Below are 20,116 nucleotides of genomic sequence, written 5' to 3'. Positions count from 1 at the left end.
TTTATAGGCACCAAGATTAAATTTTACTATTTCACATCCCTTCTGAATACAAAATAAATGACACAGATTTTGTTTGAAGTACATGTAACAAATATATGAAGAATTTGGGATAAAAGTTAAATAGGTGCAGTGCACATATTGGTGTTCAACAATGCACTGACTTAAATATCCCTCACCATTTTGCATTTGTTCACAATTAATATGGCTTCTGAGGATCTCCAACGCTAACTTGTGCTGTCATTATCTGAAAATGCTTTGATGTTCCTTCTTTAATATTTCTCACACTGCAGGACACAAGAGTTCAGTAGAGAATTAAAATGGCACTTCACTTTCCCCCATAGGATAACAAATATAAAATTCACATGACCAGAAAACTGTGTTCTACATCAAAATAATTAATATATAACATTGGAAAGCTTCCCAAAAGAACATTGTTAAAAAGACAGTAAATATAGCTTCCTTTTAGTAAACATTTATGAACATGGTAAAGAAATATTTACCTTGAATTGTACAAAATTGAGACTGGGTTACCATTACCAACACCAATTGCTAGCAATTTTCTCCATTTAAGATAAACTTTGCTATTGTGCCACACTTAATGTAGTGATGCAAAAATTTTCATTGGTAGAAGACATGAAATGAAAAATTATCTCCCATAAGTTGTTCAAACTATACAGCAGATATCAAAAGTTGGTTTGTACACTTTACAACTTTTCTGTAGTTGAGTGAATGCAGTTGATGAAGGCCAATAAAATTATTTCTACCAGTAATGCCCGCACATAAAAAAAATCTATAACAGAAATGAACCTACTTTTGTTTCTTAGTCGGCTAAACATGGCTGAAATTTTATTTTTCAGAGACAGAGCACGAATCACAACACCCAGAGATCCAAAGAACACATTGACATACATGCAATAAGAATAAAAGCATCCTTTTGAAATGTGATCTTTGAATTTTTGATTTCTAAGTACAATAAACCTCTCTCATTATCAACTTTCATCAATGACTTTTCACTAGGTATCTCAATCTCCCAAACCACTTAACTAATCTCCAAATTCCAGTCTTCTTTCAAAATATCTTCTTGCTTGGTGCATACAGCATATAAAATTCTTTCACAATAATTCCACCTTGGCTGTGTATACCCTAATTCAAGGAAAACCATTAATACACCCCAAGTCATAAAGATTTCTTTTGCTCAATGACCATCAGACTGGCTTGTTCAAAATTCTGTACAAGGTTGGGAGAAATAATGTAGTTCTTTGATACATTACACACGCACTCGATAAAGATAAAACTTACACCCATATTTTCATTTGAATGACTTCAAAAAATGCTTCCCATGAAATAGGAAGTTTCCTCAGCACTCAACAGCTTCCATCATAAATGTGCCATATGCTGCACAAAAATGCTCACTTGCATGTCCATTGCAATGCACTATGCTGACTCAAAGCACATACATGTATAGATGGAGATTCAAAACTTCCTCAATAAATCATTGAATTTTCATAGATAAAACTCAGCTGCTACTAAGAATTATCAGAGAAGAGCACTTTTTTCCCATAGTAACAGTTTTAAAGGCTGCCTAAACACAAACAATTTATTTTTACAAGTACGTGCTGACAATTGTACTGATCATGAAAGAGAAGTCAAATTCCACAGGTGATATTCATACACATCTAAGATTAAACATTACCCATAACAGGTGACTGAGACTTCCTGGAGATAGAATTCAGACATGCAACAAACCACTGACCAAAGTTAAATATTTTAAGATTTTGGAACTAAAGCTTAAGTTGAAGATACTGAGGAGGAGGCAGGTGATTAAAATTTTAAACTTTGTTAAAAATTCTTAAGGGCAATACATATTTGCAACTCACCATATTTTTCTCATTTTCCATAAAGCTCATAAAGAAACAAGCTGCTGATGTATGAAATAAAAATCTCAATTTACTTCATCCAGATGCTAATACGATATACCCCTTCTAAAAGAATTTTTTCACTTAAAATAAAATCACAAGCCCAATTGGCATTATATGAAGGATTTTTCCTTCATTCGCCCTCTTCTGGTCTTCATGAATTTAACTGGCCAATGTCTACAATGTTAGCCTGGTAACCTCATTCGGGACTCTTCTCAAATAGGCACAAACAAGTGTGACTGATATGGAAATCGTTTTACACCATTTCTCTTTTTTTTTTAAATTTTACAATCTTATTTACAAAAAGAACCTTCTTTGGTACAACAGCCATGCAACACTATAAAATGCATGACTTCGAATGTTAGGGAAAAATATGTCTTTTGATAATAAATTTCATTTTGATCATTTATACATAATAATGAACTTACGCAATAAAGTTATTCAGACAATGTATATTCAAATCAAACGCTCAATCTCAACCATTTCTGTACACATATAAGAAATAAAACGAGACTCATGGTCGCAATTACAGCCATGCTTGTTCCATCTGTGGTATTTACAGTAATTTTCTCACTTAAACCCAAATCTCTTTGTGCCAGCTCCTTTTAATTCCTGCAAACACACAATAAACTGAACCTCATCTCCTATGCTACAACTATATAAGGAAATGAAAGACAATTCTCTCAGATTCATTCTGCGGAATCAAACCGGATCAAAGTACACATTTCGGCCTCTTAAAAGACTACATCAAGCTAACAGGCACACATCACTCACCAACATTGTCTATCATTTAATGGGTCCCTTCTTGCCCCAACAGACAGTCTTGCGAGAGCACCTTCGTTTACTTTCAACTGTCAACAGAGGATAAAGGCTCTGATTAGGTCAATTAACGTGCCCCCACCAAAGGGAGAACATATTATCACTGTTATGACCACTGTCCGTATGCGTGGCACCCCTTTTTAAAGTGGGCCTGGGTCGACTGGATTCTCACTCGAGCATTCAGACACCCTTCTGTCCTCCTCCACGTGACTGGTTCTTGGGTTCAGAGTTCGAGTTGCCCTTCCCCCTTCCCCGAGCAGACTTGGAGGAACCTCGAGAAGAGCTCTTGCCTCTTCCGCTAGCTGAGGAACTCCGACGGGAGTGGGATGCCCCGTGGCTTCTGCTCCCAGGGTTTTTCGCCCTTCCGCCACGGGACACTGTCCCTCCACCCCTGTCTGCTGATTCTCACTGCTGCTGGAGCAGCAACTGCTCCAACTCATCTGCAGAGCGAAGGAGGAATGCGGCAGACTCTCGGTAGCCAGTGATCAGCTGCTTCACTGCAGCCATTTCTGCACTGTTCAGCTTGTGGCTCAAAAGTGGTTTGGATTTCATGCTGAGATCTGTTGGTCCTGTACCTGATGGAAGAGTAAGGTAGGCATATTTAGAACATTGTGGGGGTTGAAAAAGCAGTAATATAACATAATGAGAGTCATCTTCCAAAACAAACAATCACAACAATTTATTTATATTTTTCTTAAATTCAACACTAGAAGGAATTCCTAATAATGTAAAATGCTCGGAAGAATTCACAAAACACAGTTTTGTACGTATTGTAAGAGCATATCTGAGAACTGATATCTACTTTCAGAGCTTGGAACAGAATACAAAAGAACAAGAATATGCTGACAAGAGTAATTTTATCGTTATAATAAAAAATATGAAAGAAAAACCAGGAAATACAAAAATTTAAAGAACCCAAGTTGCAGACCATGTTTAAGCTTTAGATAAGTTTTAAGACCATGCTCAGATGATGCTGTTTTAAAACCAGCCCAAAGAAATCTCATGTTATCATAACTACAGAAAGTCTGCAACACTGCTTGGGATCTTAATAAAGGACACTATGTATTCCCAATAAGTTGATTACTTACCATTGCCAATCATTCCTCCGGGTCCAAACTGGCTCGAGGGGAACAGAGGCCCGGGGTACGTCCCAGTCGCACTTGGAACCGGGGCTCCGGGGTTCACGGCACCAACATTGCCATTGCTACCAACGGACCCTGCGGCGGCACCGCTCCTCTGGAAGGCCTGCGTGAAGTTGGGCCTGTAGAGCGTGGAGGGAGCGGGCTGTGATGCGGCTGCCAGACCTGGGGCCGTGGTCACGCCTCCATTGAGGGCTGGGGCTGTCGTCGACGGGGTGCTCGACTTGGCGTCAACCACCCCCATGGACCCGCCCATGGCCTTGCAGAAGGGCAGCGCGGCAACGGAGGGCGAGGACACGGATGAGGAGATGGCGAGCGGGCTGGGTGATGTTGTCGAGGCGACCGGGAGATGTCCCAGGTGGAGGTGCGACGTGGGCAGGTGGGCGTGGTGAGGCGTCTGCGGATGGTGCGCTGAAGAGGTGGTGGTGATCGCTTGCGAGGGGAGGAGGGTGCCAGGAGCCGAGGGGGCCGAGGAGGGGGAAGGAGCGGGGGATGGGCCGACGCCCGTCGATGCCGTCGTGGCCACCGCTGATGCTGCAGAGACTCCAGCAGCGAGGGGAGTGCTCGTGGTCGTGAGAACGGGCGGGGAGGGTACGGACGAGGAGGAGGCTGACGAGGAGGAGGGCGTGGTGATGGTGGTGGTGGCTGTCGCTGCGTGGCAGTCGGCCATCACGACGTCAGGCTTCTTGTCGACCAGGGAGGGGGCCAGGGAGTACAGCTCCATGGTGCGATCAGTCTGCAAAATAAAGTACATCACATTTACCTTGAGTGTAAGGTCCCAGTTCCCAAAATAAATTTCTGCAGTGTATAGCATGCCATAGCAGGTAAGATGTGGAGTTTACAATTATAATTAAAAATTATACAATTATAATTGTATCTTGATATATATCTTCCAATTATGCTGGATCAGTTCCAAATCCATCATAATTGAAAGCGATTTTTGCAAATTTCACAGAAAACTTTATTCACTACATGACGCATCCCAATGTTTTCACATCATTTTCAAGTGTGCCAAGCATGTCACTGTTGAAACCCAAAAATATTAGGTCACACTAGCAAATGCATTTTTTATGTTCATAACAGCTTTTTACAATCGGTTTTCAAAAGTTAGGCATAAAAAATATTTTTTTAGATGAACAACTGAAATAAATAACCGTGGTAATAGATAGCAAACAAATTACTAAATTAGATGAGGCACACTTATTCACATTTATCTGCAAATGCCAAAAAATAATGATAATAGTAAGACTCAAGAGCCATAGCACCCTAGGCACTTCATAAAATCACAAGAGGGATTTACGAGTTGAAGGATATCTAAAATCAATTTTAATTTATAAGATGAAAAGTCTTGCCTCGGTAAGTACTTTTTCAATATTCCTCTAATTTTGATTTTCCCACAGAAGGATTTTACTTAAATGAATTCATGAATTCACACTCAATTATGTCAGGCTTAATAATTAGGTGATATAGGTAACTGTCAAAATACTCACAGGAAGGAGAGGCATTGGTTGACTGACAGGCTCCAGGCCAAGTCTCATCCTCTTAGCATTCTGGCTCTCATTTTCACAGGCCTGGGCAAGGATTTGCTCTGCCTGCACAGAAGTCAAATGGGCTGGAGTTGGCCTCGTCTGTAAAAAATTAGAAATATTTTATTGATAAATCATACTTCAAAACTATTCATATAAACTATTTTTATGGCAAGCATTTGGTGATTAATAATGTTTAACAACCAAAGAGCCATAAGTGGATAAGTGAAAACTGAAACACATACTTGACTGTAAAAACGTAAGCTATTATAGTAAAAATTTAAGTAAGGTGATAAACAATGGAAACACTCATTATTACATAGCAAATTTCATTAAAATTTGGATTTGAATATTTATCCAATTATAAACAACCCATGCTACAGAGGACTACCCACAATTGATGTTGTAAGGAGAGTAGTTTTGGAATGGAAGCACGCCTGAATGAAATTAGTATTTCAAATATGCAAATCTCCCTCTAAAACCTAAATAGGTATCTTTCCAACATCCCCATCCATCTGTATGTGCTTATAAATGCAAAAAAATTAATGTGAATAGGTATCCAAGCCAACTGACTTTTACTTTATGAACTGAAATTTGTGAACTGTACTACAGCTACTTCATAGAAGAGATTGAGAAGGTTTTACTTACAGCATCCCAAACACCATTGCTGTCACGAGATCGCTTGTTACGCCGACAAGATTTGAGATAGGTGCGGATCCTTTTGCGGGCCCTCTCTGCAAATTCTGGGAACTGTCGTGTGCAAGAGTCAATGATTGCTTGGATTTTTTCCTTTGGCTGCTTAGAAATTGGCACCATACGGTCGAGGTTTTCATCAACAAACAATCTGACAAACATCTGCAAGAGAAGATTTAGAATGAAATAAAACTAAAAATAGTTCACGAGTGCCATTTTGAGCTTAAATGAAACAAATTAGCATGCACAAAAATAAAAACTACTCTGGATACCACTAGGTAAAATTGTATGTCTCAAGAAAAAAGGCATCTATTAAATGCTGAGATGATATTGGATGCTTTGCAAAAACTTGATAATCCATATTAAGTTTAAAAGCAAGTTCAAAGCAGTCTCTAAGCAGAGAAACTCAATCCACCAAGGGATTTACTGCTTTTTCCAAAATATAAGAGATTATTCTTAAAAGCATTTCTTCACATTATCCCTAAATACCGCAATCCAAGGAGCAAAATTTTACTCATATTTAATGAAGAATTTAACACATTATTTTTCAAAGAATTTTACACGAGCAAATTTCTTAATTACATTGCTATTTTTAAGACTACTTACATTGAATGCCTTGAGCCTCTCTGGGTCATAGTGGTGAGAGTCGAGGCGGTCATCTGAGTCAACGTCATCGTCATCCTCTTCATCCTCCTTGTTTCCGCTGGATGAGGTCTCATCATGTGTGGATCCAGTCTCATGTGCATCCCTTGCGCCTATTCCACCGCCCCCCTGACCCACAAGGGGCGAACCGCCACCAACAGGGCTTTGCTGTAGAGGAAAGACGGGACTTATCAGAAACAGGCGGTCATAATAGCAACTTCAACTTCAAATCAAATGATTAAATTGTGTGATAAATGATATTTTTCTTCATGTTACTTGGGAATTTCCTTGAAATAAACGATATTTGAAAATATTTATCAATGACGTATGAATATTTCTCGTGTACATAATAAATTTCATTGAACATAACTTTCACAATTACTAGCTTAAATGGAGCATTGTAAAAGAGACTTTCTTGAAGAGAGATGCTACTGCAGCATGTCCATACTATAGGATTAACAGTTAAGTTGGGAATAATGATAAGGATTTCATTGCTCATCATGTTGTATGTAAATGCTATTTTTAGCATAAATTCGACTTTCTTTAATTCGAAAAGTTTAACTTTACTGAAGACTTTATCATCCTAGCCAAGATTCATTTCCTCGACCAAGTTAACCACACCCATTATTACTTTTACGCGCAATCCTACTTCTCTGGGGGTTTCCCGACAATACAAACTTTAATGTATAGCACGTGCATGCAAGGGTTTTATCACTTACCGACTGCTCCCTGGGTCCTGGGGTCTTCTTGAGGCCGAGTGCGTGGTAGCCTGTCCAGAGGGCCACCTCATCGCCGGTGGCTCCGGCGTTAGGCATGTGGTCCCTCTCGTCCAGGCGCAGGTCCGTGACGCCGTTTCGACCTGCCATGGCGAGGCCCAAAGCAAGAAAAGGAAGCTCATTTAGTCCCTTCGCCTCCAAACACACAAAGCAACAAAATATTTACCCTGGGGTACATTCACTATCAACAAGGGTGAAAATTGATAATTTTCGTTCTAATAAATGTTTTCTGTGAACTGAAAATCGGATTTCAAACAAAAACAGTATCAGGAAATACATTCAAAGCAGGTTACTACGCGTCAATTACAATACTATAAGAGCTCAAATAAATTATACTTCGATTCAGTACAGCATATTAAGAGAACTACACTTTTTAAATAAAACATATGAATAAATTTGTGTCTGTTATTCATGCTAAATGTATTGTGGAGAGCTAAGCAAAGGTTAAAATGATGGGTAAGCATATCTCAAGTTTAATACAACGGTAATTAGGCATTAAAAACGGGTGAAGGTAGCCCGATACTTGCAGTTCAACAATAAAATAAAGCTAACGTATAATTGATTGTGAGGCCTATCCCTGCCACACTAAAGCCTTGCCTTCATAAATTTGCAAAAATTATAAAGGATTAAAATACATGAAAAGGCTAATTTTTCAATACAAATTAAATTCACATAAGCTTCCCCTAATAAAAATGTCAACTCTGTTCCGTATAAACAAACTTCACTGGACCTCAAAGCTCTTCCATCTCTTAGACACTATTCCATAGACCCTTATGATCCATTTTCATGACAGAACCCGGTTTGCACTCTTCATTGAACACAGCCTTTAAACCTGAGAAGACATCGCCGCTCTCAAAAGGTCCCTGACCTCAACCGCCCACCTGATTCAGTCCTAGTGGATTTCCTGCTCAGCCAAACCCCTCTATGTTCACTCTTTTCCCCAAACTCTTTGTAAAACGCCCAGTCCGACCTCCCGACCTTCCACTCTCTCCGAAAACGTGGTTACGCCCCCTCTTCAATGTCCATCGCACCGTGAATTTCACAGTATTTTTTACGAGCCGATGAGGAAAGGAGGTGAGGCACGTGGAGGTCGTCGTAAATAAAATCTGAGCAAAAAATAAAAAGGAAGACTGCTCGACGCCATGCTGAGAGCGAAGCTGCGCGAAAGTAATTTTATCAGAGCGAAACACGAGAAAAGTAATCATAAACGTACTGATATTATAACAAAAGAAGAAAAACCATGGTCACCTAGACAAAAATGAATCGTAGATACAGAAAATTAATAGGAAAACATGCCGAAACCCGGAACATTCGTTAATTTTATTCTTTCAAAGGATGAGAAAACAGTGTTGTACTGTAAATGAACGAATATAATGCACAGACAAAGGAGAGGTATGGATCTTAAAATTAAACCTTGAAGCCATATTATACGACTATAAACCTAAAACTTTGATTTTCTTACTTTGATAATCGCAAGCGTCTCGAAGTTCTGAATATTTTGATTCATAGTCCATTGAAGGAGCCTCAGTGGGTACTAAAATTGAGTGCGTTCCGAGTTAATATTGACTTAAATGACGTTCATCTTCACTTAAAAACTGTCGAGTCATCTAATTCTATGTATATTGACGATCAAATGTTCATACAAATTAATGACAAGGCAGTAGATACATTTATAAACCCTAGGTTTTGATCCTAAAGCAATAGGTATTTAATAAAATCGATTGGCACGATTTCATTTTCTAACTTTTTCTAAAAGTGAAGCTTGCTCCGTATGGTTGGTGGCTGCGAGTGAGGGTGAAAAGGGTTGCGGGATACTCGGCTCTCGCCAGTTCTCTAGAGAGAGGGGCGGACGTCGTCTCGGAAGATCACTAGCCCGGATGAGGAACTTCGGTCCCCTAGGAGAACTTCAATCCCCGCATCCCGACCGCCGCGACCGTTTCCGATCAACGCTCCACTTCCATCGGGAAAGTTCCGTCGGTGCTTAGAAATTTCACTCGCAGCTACCCCAAAGATAGAACAACTCCTTCCCTTTCGACAATTCCGTTCACCAGCAGTAACACAAGGGTTTTTGTAGACACGAAAACTCTTCGGCATTTTAAAAGTAGATACCGTACAGTCCATTAAAAAAAAAAAACTTGAGAGGCCCCTGTACGATCTTGTGATGGAAAAGCAATCGATTTTTAATCGAAATGAAAAACTGGAATTTTCAACAGAAATCGAAACTTGAACCAAAAGATCGATTGATCGAAAAAATCGATGGTCCTTTTTTAAACATAAATACAGTTCATAAAATAAACTTTTATTATTCATTCGAAAAACACTCCAAATACCCATTTGAGTAGAAGGAATCCCAAAAGGCTACTCAAAATACTTGATCGAATTATTATTAGTATCTAGACATTTACAAATGCACGAAAATTAAAGTTTTGCTAATCTACGGACTAATAAACATTTATCTTGCCAATTTCAGGGCAAGAATTTGCCTGCATCCAACTTTTACCGTTAAATCATTTATTTAGATGTATTTTTTTTCAATCTGAGATGTTGAAAAAGGTCTTCCCTACTTCAATATTTGCATACGCTTTACATGAGTAACCCGTCATGAAAAAAGGCCGGACGAGAGGGAGCGAAACGTCCTTTTTTAAGAGGACCGAATAGTGCTGAAGGGAGATGAGGGAGAGAGGCGGCTCGAAGAGAGAAACTCGACAGGGTAGAACGCATCGCACACACCGTCCCCAAGGAGACGACAGGCACGACTCTCGCGTGTCCATTGGAACGGGCGAAGCAAGCCGCGCAGCAGAGGGAACTCTTCCCCCACGTCCACACCCCACCCTTCCTGACTCACCTGACCCCATTCTACCCCCACCTATTCGGACGCCGCGACGACGGCCGCGGGGCGGGCAGAGAAGCGAAGGGTGGGAATGGCGAGCAAAGTCCTCGAGCTGACGCAGGCGAGAAAATGGAAAGGCATCCACCCACCCTCCTTCTCACGTGTATACTTCCACCGCCCAACCCCGCCTTCTCCTTCCACACACCAAAGTCGTGCCCCATACGTGTTTTAACGTCGATTTAAGAAGGCTGAAATTGATCGATGGGCTGCGCAATTGATCGCGGATATTGAAAAATCAGATACTCGATCGACCAACATCGATAGTCTAATGTTCAATCGATTTGCAATGGAGAACAACTAACAATGACCGTCCATTGATGTTATTTTTCATAAATTTTCCACATAGACCATCAAAATCGATTCAGTCAACGGAAATATTGCGAAAATTGGTTCAATTAGGTGACGAAAAAAGCCTAAATCCACCACAGCAACCGCCTCTCACACTTTATGACTACTCCTTTCCAGAGCTATAGTTGCCATGTGAATTCGTGAAAGATTTTTTTTCACAAATTACGGCAATGCTTAGCCTATACCCTGATTATATTTTAAAAATAAATTGAAACTTTGGTGAGGTAGGTAAGTTATCAAATTATTTCGACAAAAAACTCATGAAATTTTGAAAAAATCTATAAAAACATTCGTGGTCAACAAAACTAAAGCATAAAGACGTATAGAACGGTACGACTAGATTTCTTTATTCACCTCCACTGAGGAAAAAAATAAGTGGAGTGGTTCGCGGCGATCCAAACCAACAACACGTGTACGTTTGTGAATGACACTTGTTAAGCTTCCCCTAGAAATTCCCCCCTCCCGTACATCCCAACTCCACGGTCCCTGATGCCCGCATCAGGTGAAAACTCCCGCCGTTCGGAAACGAAGGCTTCCTCGGAAAAAAATATATAAACGAAGCACTCAACTTCCGAGCGGAGGGAAGAGAGGCTCAATGCCTCCGACCTGAAGAGAGGACGCCGTGAAGGTATCGCGGAAGCGCATATCCGAGGCAGGAGGTGAGGGGAAGGGGGAAGGTGAGGAGGGATGGCACGCGAAAATAAAAAGATAGAAGACGGATCATAAGTGCTCCGGGACGCTTGTGGAAGTACCTGGGCGCGAGGCACACCCCTGCACCGACGTGGGAGATCACATGTATATAAATCCATATTTGCGAACTCGAAATCCCAGACTGACTCATCGCTAAGAACTCATTCGTTTCCAAAATAGGTACACTTTTAAAATTTGGAATAGAAACTCAAGCTGAGATATATGGATTTTAAAACAAAAATACGAAAAAAACATTCCGGATGGGGTCATAGTTTTTACACGAGTGTTTTAATCACTATATTTAAAAAAATAATTATAGCGCAAAATCTTCTTAATATCAGTTCTCAAAATGCAACGAAAGCTTATGCTAACGCTGGATTATACAAACCCGATTCCTCAGTTTAATACAAATACGTGTTCATATTCACGAAGTTAGGATGTTTGTACAAATATCTTATGATAAAATATGAACCCACTCATGCACATTTATTGATGATTAATATTCGAGAGAGCCATCAATTATAAATATTTAAATATATCGAATAAATTTGAAATGATACTCAAATGTATTCAATAATACGATTTAAATGCACGGAGAAGAAATGGCACGCGGAGTCTTTTTTGAAATTTCATTCCAACAATCATGATATAGGCTTTCATGTCTCGCGCGCTTAAATGCATCACAGCATCAAAGTCAGAAACTTAAAGAAAAATAATCTATTGCGATACTATAGACAACATTGAATATTGAAACATTGTGAAAAATTATTTCCAAAATCAAAGAATGATGGAGCTGTAACACATGAAAACGAGTTATACACCAAATCAAAATGACGTCGAGAATAGTGTACGCAACGTGAGTCTAAGAGCGAGTTCTTTCAAAACTCGGGGCCACTGTAACGTCTTGGCACACGGCGGGAAGGAGGGCTTTTATTATCTCCAAGGCGCGCCATCTCCCCCGCCTCGCCCCACCCTGCAACCACCACGCCCTCTACGTCGCTAGTGTTTTAAAAACCACCCCGCCGACCTCCACACCAACGGGAAGGAATGGAAGGAAGCGGACCCTCGGAGGAGAGGGCAACTCGCCCACCACAGGTCAATACACAATTTTTACCCAGCGATCTCTTTTTTTAAAAAAGATATAAATAATAATTATAAACGACTTCTCCGACAATCCTAGCGTACGAATATTTTATTTCCCTTTCCCCTCCCTCCTTCCGAAAAGATTTCCCTCTCCATCACTCCCCTTTATCTATTAATAGTGGTGATGGATAGGATGATATTTCGCTCGATAAAAAAAATTGAATGAGAACTTTTCTTTTTCGTGTTCACCATCTCGCCCGCCTTAGTTCCACGTCTTTCTACCAGAGGGCTCCCTGATCCGAGGCTGCGTTTCCACCGCTGCACTCTGCTCTCTCGAAGCGCCGCGCGCCTCATCCCTACCGCACACTTTTCTGCTCCCCGCGCTCCATCCGCACCCACCCCCGCACCGATGCGGCACGGCAATGGCCGCCGTCGAGCACATCGTAAGACGATGTGAGGTGAACGACGTCGAAAAATATCGACGTACCAGAAGCATTCATTGGGTACAAATTTATTCACTACACTCTGTGAAATCTGTACATTGCTGTATTTGGGCGTAATAATTCACCTTATCGTAGAATGCATAGTTATTAATTGGTGAATAGCTTTGTTTTGTTATCATTTTGTATTTGTCATCCATGATCTGGAAATCTGCCGTAAATATGATTATATACGAGCTAAATCAAAAGCAAAATATACTCGAGTGCGTAACCTCTTTAAAATCACTGAAAATACTTAAAATAATAGTTTAAAAAACTAAAACTCATTTGTCCTAAAATTCTTGTGGCAAAAAAATTAGACCGCATTCAATGTAAAAGCAGGGTATGATGATTTTGGTCGGATATTAAATCCTTCCCGATATTGGCATCGGATTTGATGATTTTGGTCTGATTTACTCATGTCGAAAATATTATCGTACAATTCAATATCCATTTCCCCCGGAAATGCGTTCGTAATTATCACGATACTAAATCCATCCCGATACTGGCATCGGCAACGTAGTGTGCATAAACCTATCCCCAACTCACTTCACACAGCCTTATCTCATCCGCCCCCCTCCCACTCTCGAGTAATACCTGCCCCTGCATCCCTGCTCCCCCCACCACACCCGCCCACACCCTAACGACCACCACCAGCTCAGCCGCCTCCTGGCCCCTTTTAAAGCTGCCCCCATAAACCTCCAAGCCCGCCCCCTCGCCCCTCGGCGCGGCACCTCGCTAAGGGGGTTAGGGAGAGAAAGAGAGAGAAGAGACCCCGCTACGTTCCTTAAAAAAAAAGGCAAAGAAATACACCACCTCGCCAACTTCATTCTCCCTTCAGAACACCCGCCCTCTCCGTCTCTCTATCAATATCCACCTTGCCTTTATACCGAAGCCTGGCCTTTGCTCGGAGGCAGAGAGGCTGGAGTAGAATACGAGCGCTACAGAGTTTGGATTCTTATGACTAAGCAGAGAAAATATTTACAGAAAAAACCGCCCACACTTTATAGCGTTCCTATTTAATTCTACTTAGTAATGGTATAACTAAAAAACATTAAAAAATTAGACACGTAATTTGACTTTTTGTGAAGCAGTGACAGTGAAAAGAGATTTTTTTAAGGCGACTTTGAGCTAAGGCTACATTCGATGATTTCCGTACGAAAAAAGGTGACGATAGACGAGAGAAGTCGACGAAACCTTTAGACGAAGTTAGACGATACATAGCCTAACAGTAGGATGGCAATTAATTAAGAATAAGAATGTAAAATGAATGGCCTGGAATATTTTTGAGGCTCATCTGAGTTCTCGATAAATAAAATAATGGATTATTCAATAATTCAACCAGATTTTTAGGCCTTAAATATACAATTAATCATCTCCCTACATTTAACAATGCATTGGGATAAAGGGGTAAAGAGTATTATCATTAGTTATCTCACTTGATTATTCCATTTAGAAGGCAAAAATCAAGTGAGATAAACGTGACGTAATACGGCGCACAAAATAACTCGGCGTTTCTTCAACTATCAACACCTACGCTAAACGATTTGGTTCAACAATGACATGTTAAAAGAGTAATAAAATCGAATGATAACGAACTATCACATCTAACTGTGACCTGTCAACTTTTTTCCTCTTCAAATCCACAGAGGACAGTCGATTAATTTCATCCTTTCCAAACAATCGAACAACAGCGATGTATCTCGCCAACGAAACGCGCCTAAGGCCGTAGAGCTGACAAAACTGGCTTTTCAAAAATCTACCCCTGACGAGATGTGACGAAAACAACGCAAACACTGCATTCCTGAAAAAAAATAATCCTCCGATCCAACGCACCGCATTTCACTTTCACCCGCGTCATTTGGCCTCCACCGCGTTCGTCGAATGGGACCATCCGCGACCTTAAAAAGCTCAAAAACGCATCAGAAAATAATAATTCACCCGTCGAATGCGGCGCCAGCACTCGCAACCCTGGCCGTGGATGCGAAAACAATGGCTCTTTCTCCAGTAACGAGTCCGGGACGCCGCAAAGCGAAAAATGACTGTGCCCTTTCACCCTGTCTTCCAAAGATGGTGTGGGTATAGCTGTGGATATGGCTGTGATGAGGTGGGAGTTTTGGGCCCCGTAGTGCCACTCGTAATCCCGAAAAACTAAGTATGCCTCGATTGATGAAAGCACAGCGGAGTGAAAACATGACAAGTTTCCCCGTCCGAAGTGCTGTCTCCGTGACAACGGGGGTTTAAGGGCCGAGGAAGGCGGAGTTGGGGTAAATCAGCTGATGGAAAAAATTGCTCGCACGCTTAGAATGGAGGATAATCATAAAAAAATAATAATTTGAATATACCTATCATAAAATATAAAGCTTTTGAAAGGTGGGTTGCCAGCAGTCAGGGCTGAATTATTAATATTCTTGTAAGCTGTCCATCCCATACTTATATGCTCATATCAATGTACCGGTGCAAGTGAACGTTCTTCTTTTGGTAAATTATCCCTAATACATGAGTAGAGAGCATAATAAAAAAATAATTGTCCTAAAAAAATATGAATATTGAAAGTGACCCCACGCGTAATGTTGGTTGCCTGTGTCAAAGGATGAACTAGTAATTATTTTTTCCTTATAAGCACAGTCCTACGTGAGTAAATGCTCTTTGTTTCATGTTTTCCTAAACCGAAATCAGGACACAATGGTTTAAAAGTTAAGTCCTCTCGAATTTGCCGTATTTGAAAACGAATTCAATTTCGGAAATTTCGGTTGCCTAAGTAGTAGGATGAGTTCGTGGATATTTTACATTGTGAATAACGTATTTTGATGCATATATACACATATGCATCGGTGCACATACATCGCCTATAATTTAGAATGCTTTTATTCAACTATTCTGATGAAAATAGACGAACTTGAAAAACTTTCAAATAATCCTCCAGCTTTTACAGATTACCACGATTTTTCCGAATCACAATCAGTTTCTCTGATCCGCATTTACTCTGGTAATACACACGAATCAGGGAAGAGGAGAGCTGGGATAATCTACGCCGCCTCTTCTCCGACCTCCGTTCCATCTAACCCGGGCGTAACCCTTTCCCACAGACACAAAACCCCATCACCTCCCTAGAAAACCTTTCTTTAGCCCTTTACCCTTCGTGCCCCTCTCTAATCTCGCCTTCAGCAAACCCTTTACCGTTTCCCCCCTTTCCATAACCCCGTCCCCTCAAAAAGCCTCCCTCCACATAACGATCCAATAAGGCGGGGGCGCGCGAGGGGTGAAGGGGGAGGTGAAAAGGGTTGTTTGGGGGCGGTAGAGGCACGAACGGGGGATGTGTTTGCTGCAGAGAGAGGGAGGGGGAAGAGATATTGAGGAGGAAGGGGGAAGAGGAGTTTTGGGGGCAGAGAAAGGCTGCTAGAATCCCACATCGGAGAACCTTCCCCAGCCGCCCTACTACAAGGGCTCGGAAAGGAACGTAGGGGTTTTGGGGTAACGGCAGGAGTAGGGTATTCTCTTTCTCCCCTCTCCCTCCCGGCGCCTGTAATTAATTTTTCCTAACTTGCCTTCATCCCTTTCTCGCTTCCCACCTGAAACCCATCCCATCCAATACTGACTACTCCAACCATGGCAGGAAGTGTTCTCCTAGCCCAGCGGTTTTCAAACGGGGGTCGCGATATGTATACTAATATTATGGTGAACTATGTATTTAACTTGGGCGATCATTTTTAGGGGGTCGCGGCTAAAACGTATGGTCTAAAATGAGTCGCGGAATGAAAAAGTTTGGGAACCGCTGTTATAGCCCATCTTCGTTCACCTATCGTAACTTAGTCCTTACCAAAATCCTTTTAGATCTACAGAGAATGATTGCCGATGAGCGATAGATTAGTATTAACTCACCGTTGGATTTTACTTTAAAATAGGAATAATTATTATGCTTTAATTTCTCGTTTTATAGAAATAAATAAATAATACTTCTATAAATGATGGCAATTAAAGAAAAGGCTTAAAGTCATGAGCTCTGGAATTGATTACTATGAAATAATTCATGGAATACCAAAGGTTGAGCTTTATTCCATTGCTGCACTATCCAAGGTGTGCCCTCACCGAATGTGGCCTTCAAGGAAAAAATATACGTGATAAACAAAAATCGATTGCAATATCAAAAGTCAGTGTTCGGAAGAGCTTAAAGATTTAAAAACTAATATTATTTTTTACATAGAAAGACCGTAAAAAAACTACTCATAAATACAGATTAGCAATTTTCGGATCCCCCACAAGAAATAGATTATTTCCCTCAACCGTTTTGCATACTGCCGGTTGATGCCATTCTCAACGGCCCGGCGGTCATAAAATCATAAACGGATAACAAAAACAACGGTTTCCAATTGTCAGAAGTGCTATCCTGCGCCGGAAGGCGAGAAAACTTCACTCGACCAGCCGGTTCGGTCATAATACGCTTTCGATGGACCCGCGCCTGTGACGAGTCTCGAAAATAAACACCCCACCCTCCTTTCGCATTCGCTCAAGTCCCGGCATCTGGGCGGTCATTATTGGAACTATCTGGTTCAGAGACGTGAGACCCTTAGTTCCTGCGCCAGCTCACAGAGGGCGTCGACGTCGACGCTCGCGGCGATCGTCGTGGCATATGGCTGTTAGGAAGGGGAATTCGGGGGAGGGAAGTGTCCGTTTACAATTCAAGAGAGAGATTCCCCGCCTGCTTTAGTGTCTTCCGCGGCGACGAAGGGTAATAGTCGGCGCATCAAGTGTAAACCCAAGAGGAGGAGAGAGTATCGGGTCCAGAGTGATCTTAGCCCGCGGGGAAGGTGCGTCGCGCTCGGGTGGAGCTCCGGCTACCGTAATGGGATGGGATTTGAGGGTGCTGACTTCGCTTCAGGTGGGGCTGTGAGGTTTTGCTGATTGAAGTGATTTAAATTTATCGAGACAACATCATTCAGCACGTGTACAACAGCATGTGTGTCAATACACTGATTGTGCCTCGCGGGTTGAACCGTGACTATATCAACGCTTAAAGACCACGTTTAGATTTTTTTTTTAATTTTTGTAATTTTATAGCATTTCTTTAGCGGGAATGGATAAAAACGGTTAAAGTAACATTCAACCAAGTGCTACTAGTAAATAGGTGGTTTCCACACCAAATTTTCCAAACTTTGACGCAGCGTAAAAAATCGAAGGACGTAAAGAAGCGCTAAGTAAAAAAATACAGGAAAAGCAATCAAATGAATTTCATACCAACGATATCAGATACTAGGCAAAGCTAATTTTATTTACTTTTGTAGCAGAAGCATAGGCGAATAAGCGAGCGCTCTAATGAATTGAATCCCATTGCTGATCTATCCGCTTCTCATCACGGCAGTCATTGGCCAGCCCACGATCACAACAAGTTATGCATTTGACGTCAAAGGGGGACAGTAGGACAAAACGTGTGGGAACAGACTTCAAGCCATTCCCTTCGTCCGGTTTTTCCGGGTGAACAACCTGTCGATAAGTCACGTCTCCAAGTGTGCATCCTCACTCGTGTGTAAATAATCGGAAAGGGCTACGAACTATTCTGTCTCTTACGATGCTCAAAGTATACCGCTAGACGAGCGGATGTATTTAGTGTGCTGAGACTCGAGTGAAAAATACGATGGTCGCGAAAGAGGAGGCTCAGGTAAGATGATCGGGTCCCGACCATTGTTGAAGCACCTCTGAGAGTGGGAACGGCCGTGTGTGGGTATTATAGCAGTGGGGCTAGTATTAGGATGGGATTTACCGTCAAGACAACTTATTTTTCATTAATCCCGCTAAACTTTCAAGGTTTTATGTCCAGGGATCATTTGGAAGTTCGAATAATCTAAACCATGTTTTTGATCATTGACCATAGTAGGGTGTTTGGTGAGCCCGAAACGGCATTAGCAGTATTGCCTGCAATAAATTACAGATTTTTTCGCAAGAAATCGTTGATCACCACTTATAAACGGTTATTTTTAATTCAAAGAGAGTATAATGAGTGTCTTTAGTTCGCGAGTAAAACGACCTATGATCGAAAATTGTACACAGAGATGGAAGATCATCGATCCTTGGTAATTTAAGTAATGCAGTACCTACAAAAATGCACACATAAATGTCAACATTTTTTGAAACTCGGAAAACCATTACAACCAACGCCTTTCGACAAGGACGTTAATGAATAATCGGCTTAATAATATACGACTGTTCAGTCGAGGAGTAAATTTTTGATCCCCAAAATGAAGAAAGGAGGATAGCATTTACATTGATGCAGGTTAGCGATTGTGAGTTGATGACAAAAATCACCCATCGCAAAAAGCTCCCAAAACCAAATCCAGATCCCTACACAACACCCTCATTATCGTTCCCCATCAAATAATTCACTTATTACATTCCCTCTCCCTTGTACATACTCCACTGCCTCCTCCCCTAATGGGCCTAACTCCCCCTTCTGGGCCCCTTCAAAAAAGACAAAATAAAATGCTCTCACCACTTTATTTTGTCCGCCAGTTCCCTTCCTACCTCATCCCCGGCCTGCGCCCTATTCAACGCCAACCCCAACTTTTGGCATCAGTATCCTGGACCCTAAGATTCCCTCACCCTTTCCCTTTCCAAACCCTTCTCCCTAGCATCCCTTCCGATATTCCCAACCCCTTCTACACCCTTCGCCCCCACCCCTCTGCACCCCAACCCTTTTCCGTTCCACGAATTCCTCCTCTATACAATCATGTCCCTATTCTTGGCCCCGAAGGCTCTACGGAGGGGATTTTACATGCCCACCTCCCCAGCACAGCACTTCATCCTTCTCTCCCCCACAACATCTTCCCCGCAGACAAGCGACGCTATGCTTAAGCTACTTGAATAACACGGCGTTCCGATGATTCAGTTTGGGTTGCAAGATAACGCATTTTCTAAATTGACCACGGGTATTGGGAAGAAGCTTGGGGAAGAGGGCCCGAATTGTGCATTCACACCAATAAGTGCGTTGTCAGGAACTAAATGGGCATCGATATTAAGGTTAAATCGATAGCCCCCGTTGGGAACAAAGACAGGGAGCAAATCAATTTGTAATTTATGCTTCAATTAAAGTTCAAAACGCTCGTTAAAGGTATGAACAAAGA

At 41.5% G+C, this 20,116-nt stretch overlaps 1 protein-coding gene across 4 annotated transcripts in view; it reads right to left on the bottom strand.

The window, feature by feature from the left end:
* LOC124156108 (nucleolar protein 4) overlaps positions 1-20,116 on the bottom strand; it is a 911,182-nt gene continuing 891,066 nt past the window's right edge. For 3 of the 4 annotated variants that reach the window (XM_046530436.1, XM_046530439.1, XM_046530440.1), the window contains 6 exons: positions 7,455-7,609; positions 6,700-6,903; positions 6,049-6,255; positions 5,365-5,502; positions 3,824-4,610; positions 1-3,310 (listed from right to left, as the gene is read on the bottom strand). In XM_046530436.1, the coding sequence (XP_046386392.1) occupies positions 3,141-3,310; positions 3,824-4,610; positions 5,365-5,502; positions 6,049-6,255; positions 6,700-6,903; positions 7,455-7,609 (1,661 nt within the window). In that variant the 3' untranslated portion in view covers positions 1-3,140. The remainder of the gene's footprint in view (positions 3,311-3,823; positions 4,611-5,364; positions 5,503-6,048; positions 6,256-6,699; positions 6,904-7,454; positions 7,610-20,116) is intronic. The other variant, XM_046530437.1, reaches the window with a different exon arrangement.

Source organism: Ischnura elegans, chromosome 3 (assembly GCF_921293095.1).
Source record: "Ischnura elegans chromosome 3, ioIscEleg1.1, whole genome shotgun sequence".
NCBI classification, from domain to species: Eukaryota; Metazoa; Arthropoda; class Insecta; order Odonata; family Coenagrionidae; genus Ischnura; species Ischnura elegans.
Note: the sequence above shows the minus strand (reverse complement) of the source record. Positions and strands in the feature narration are given on the sequence as shown.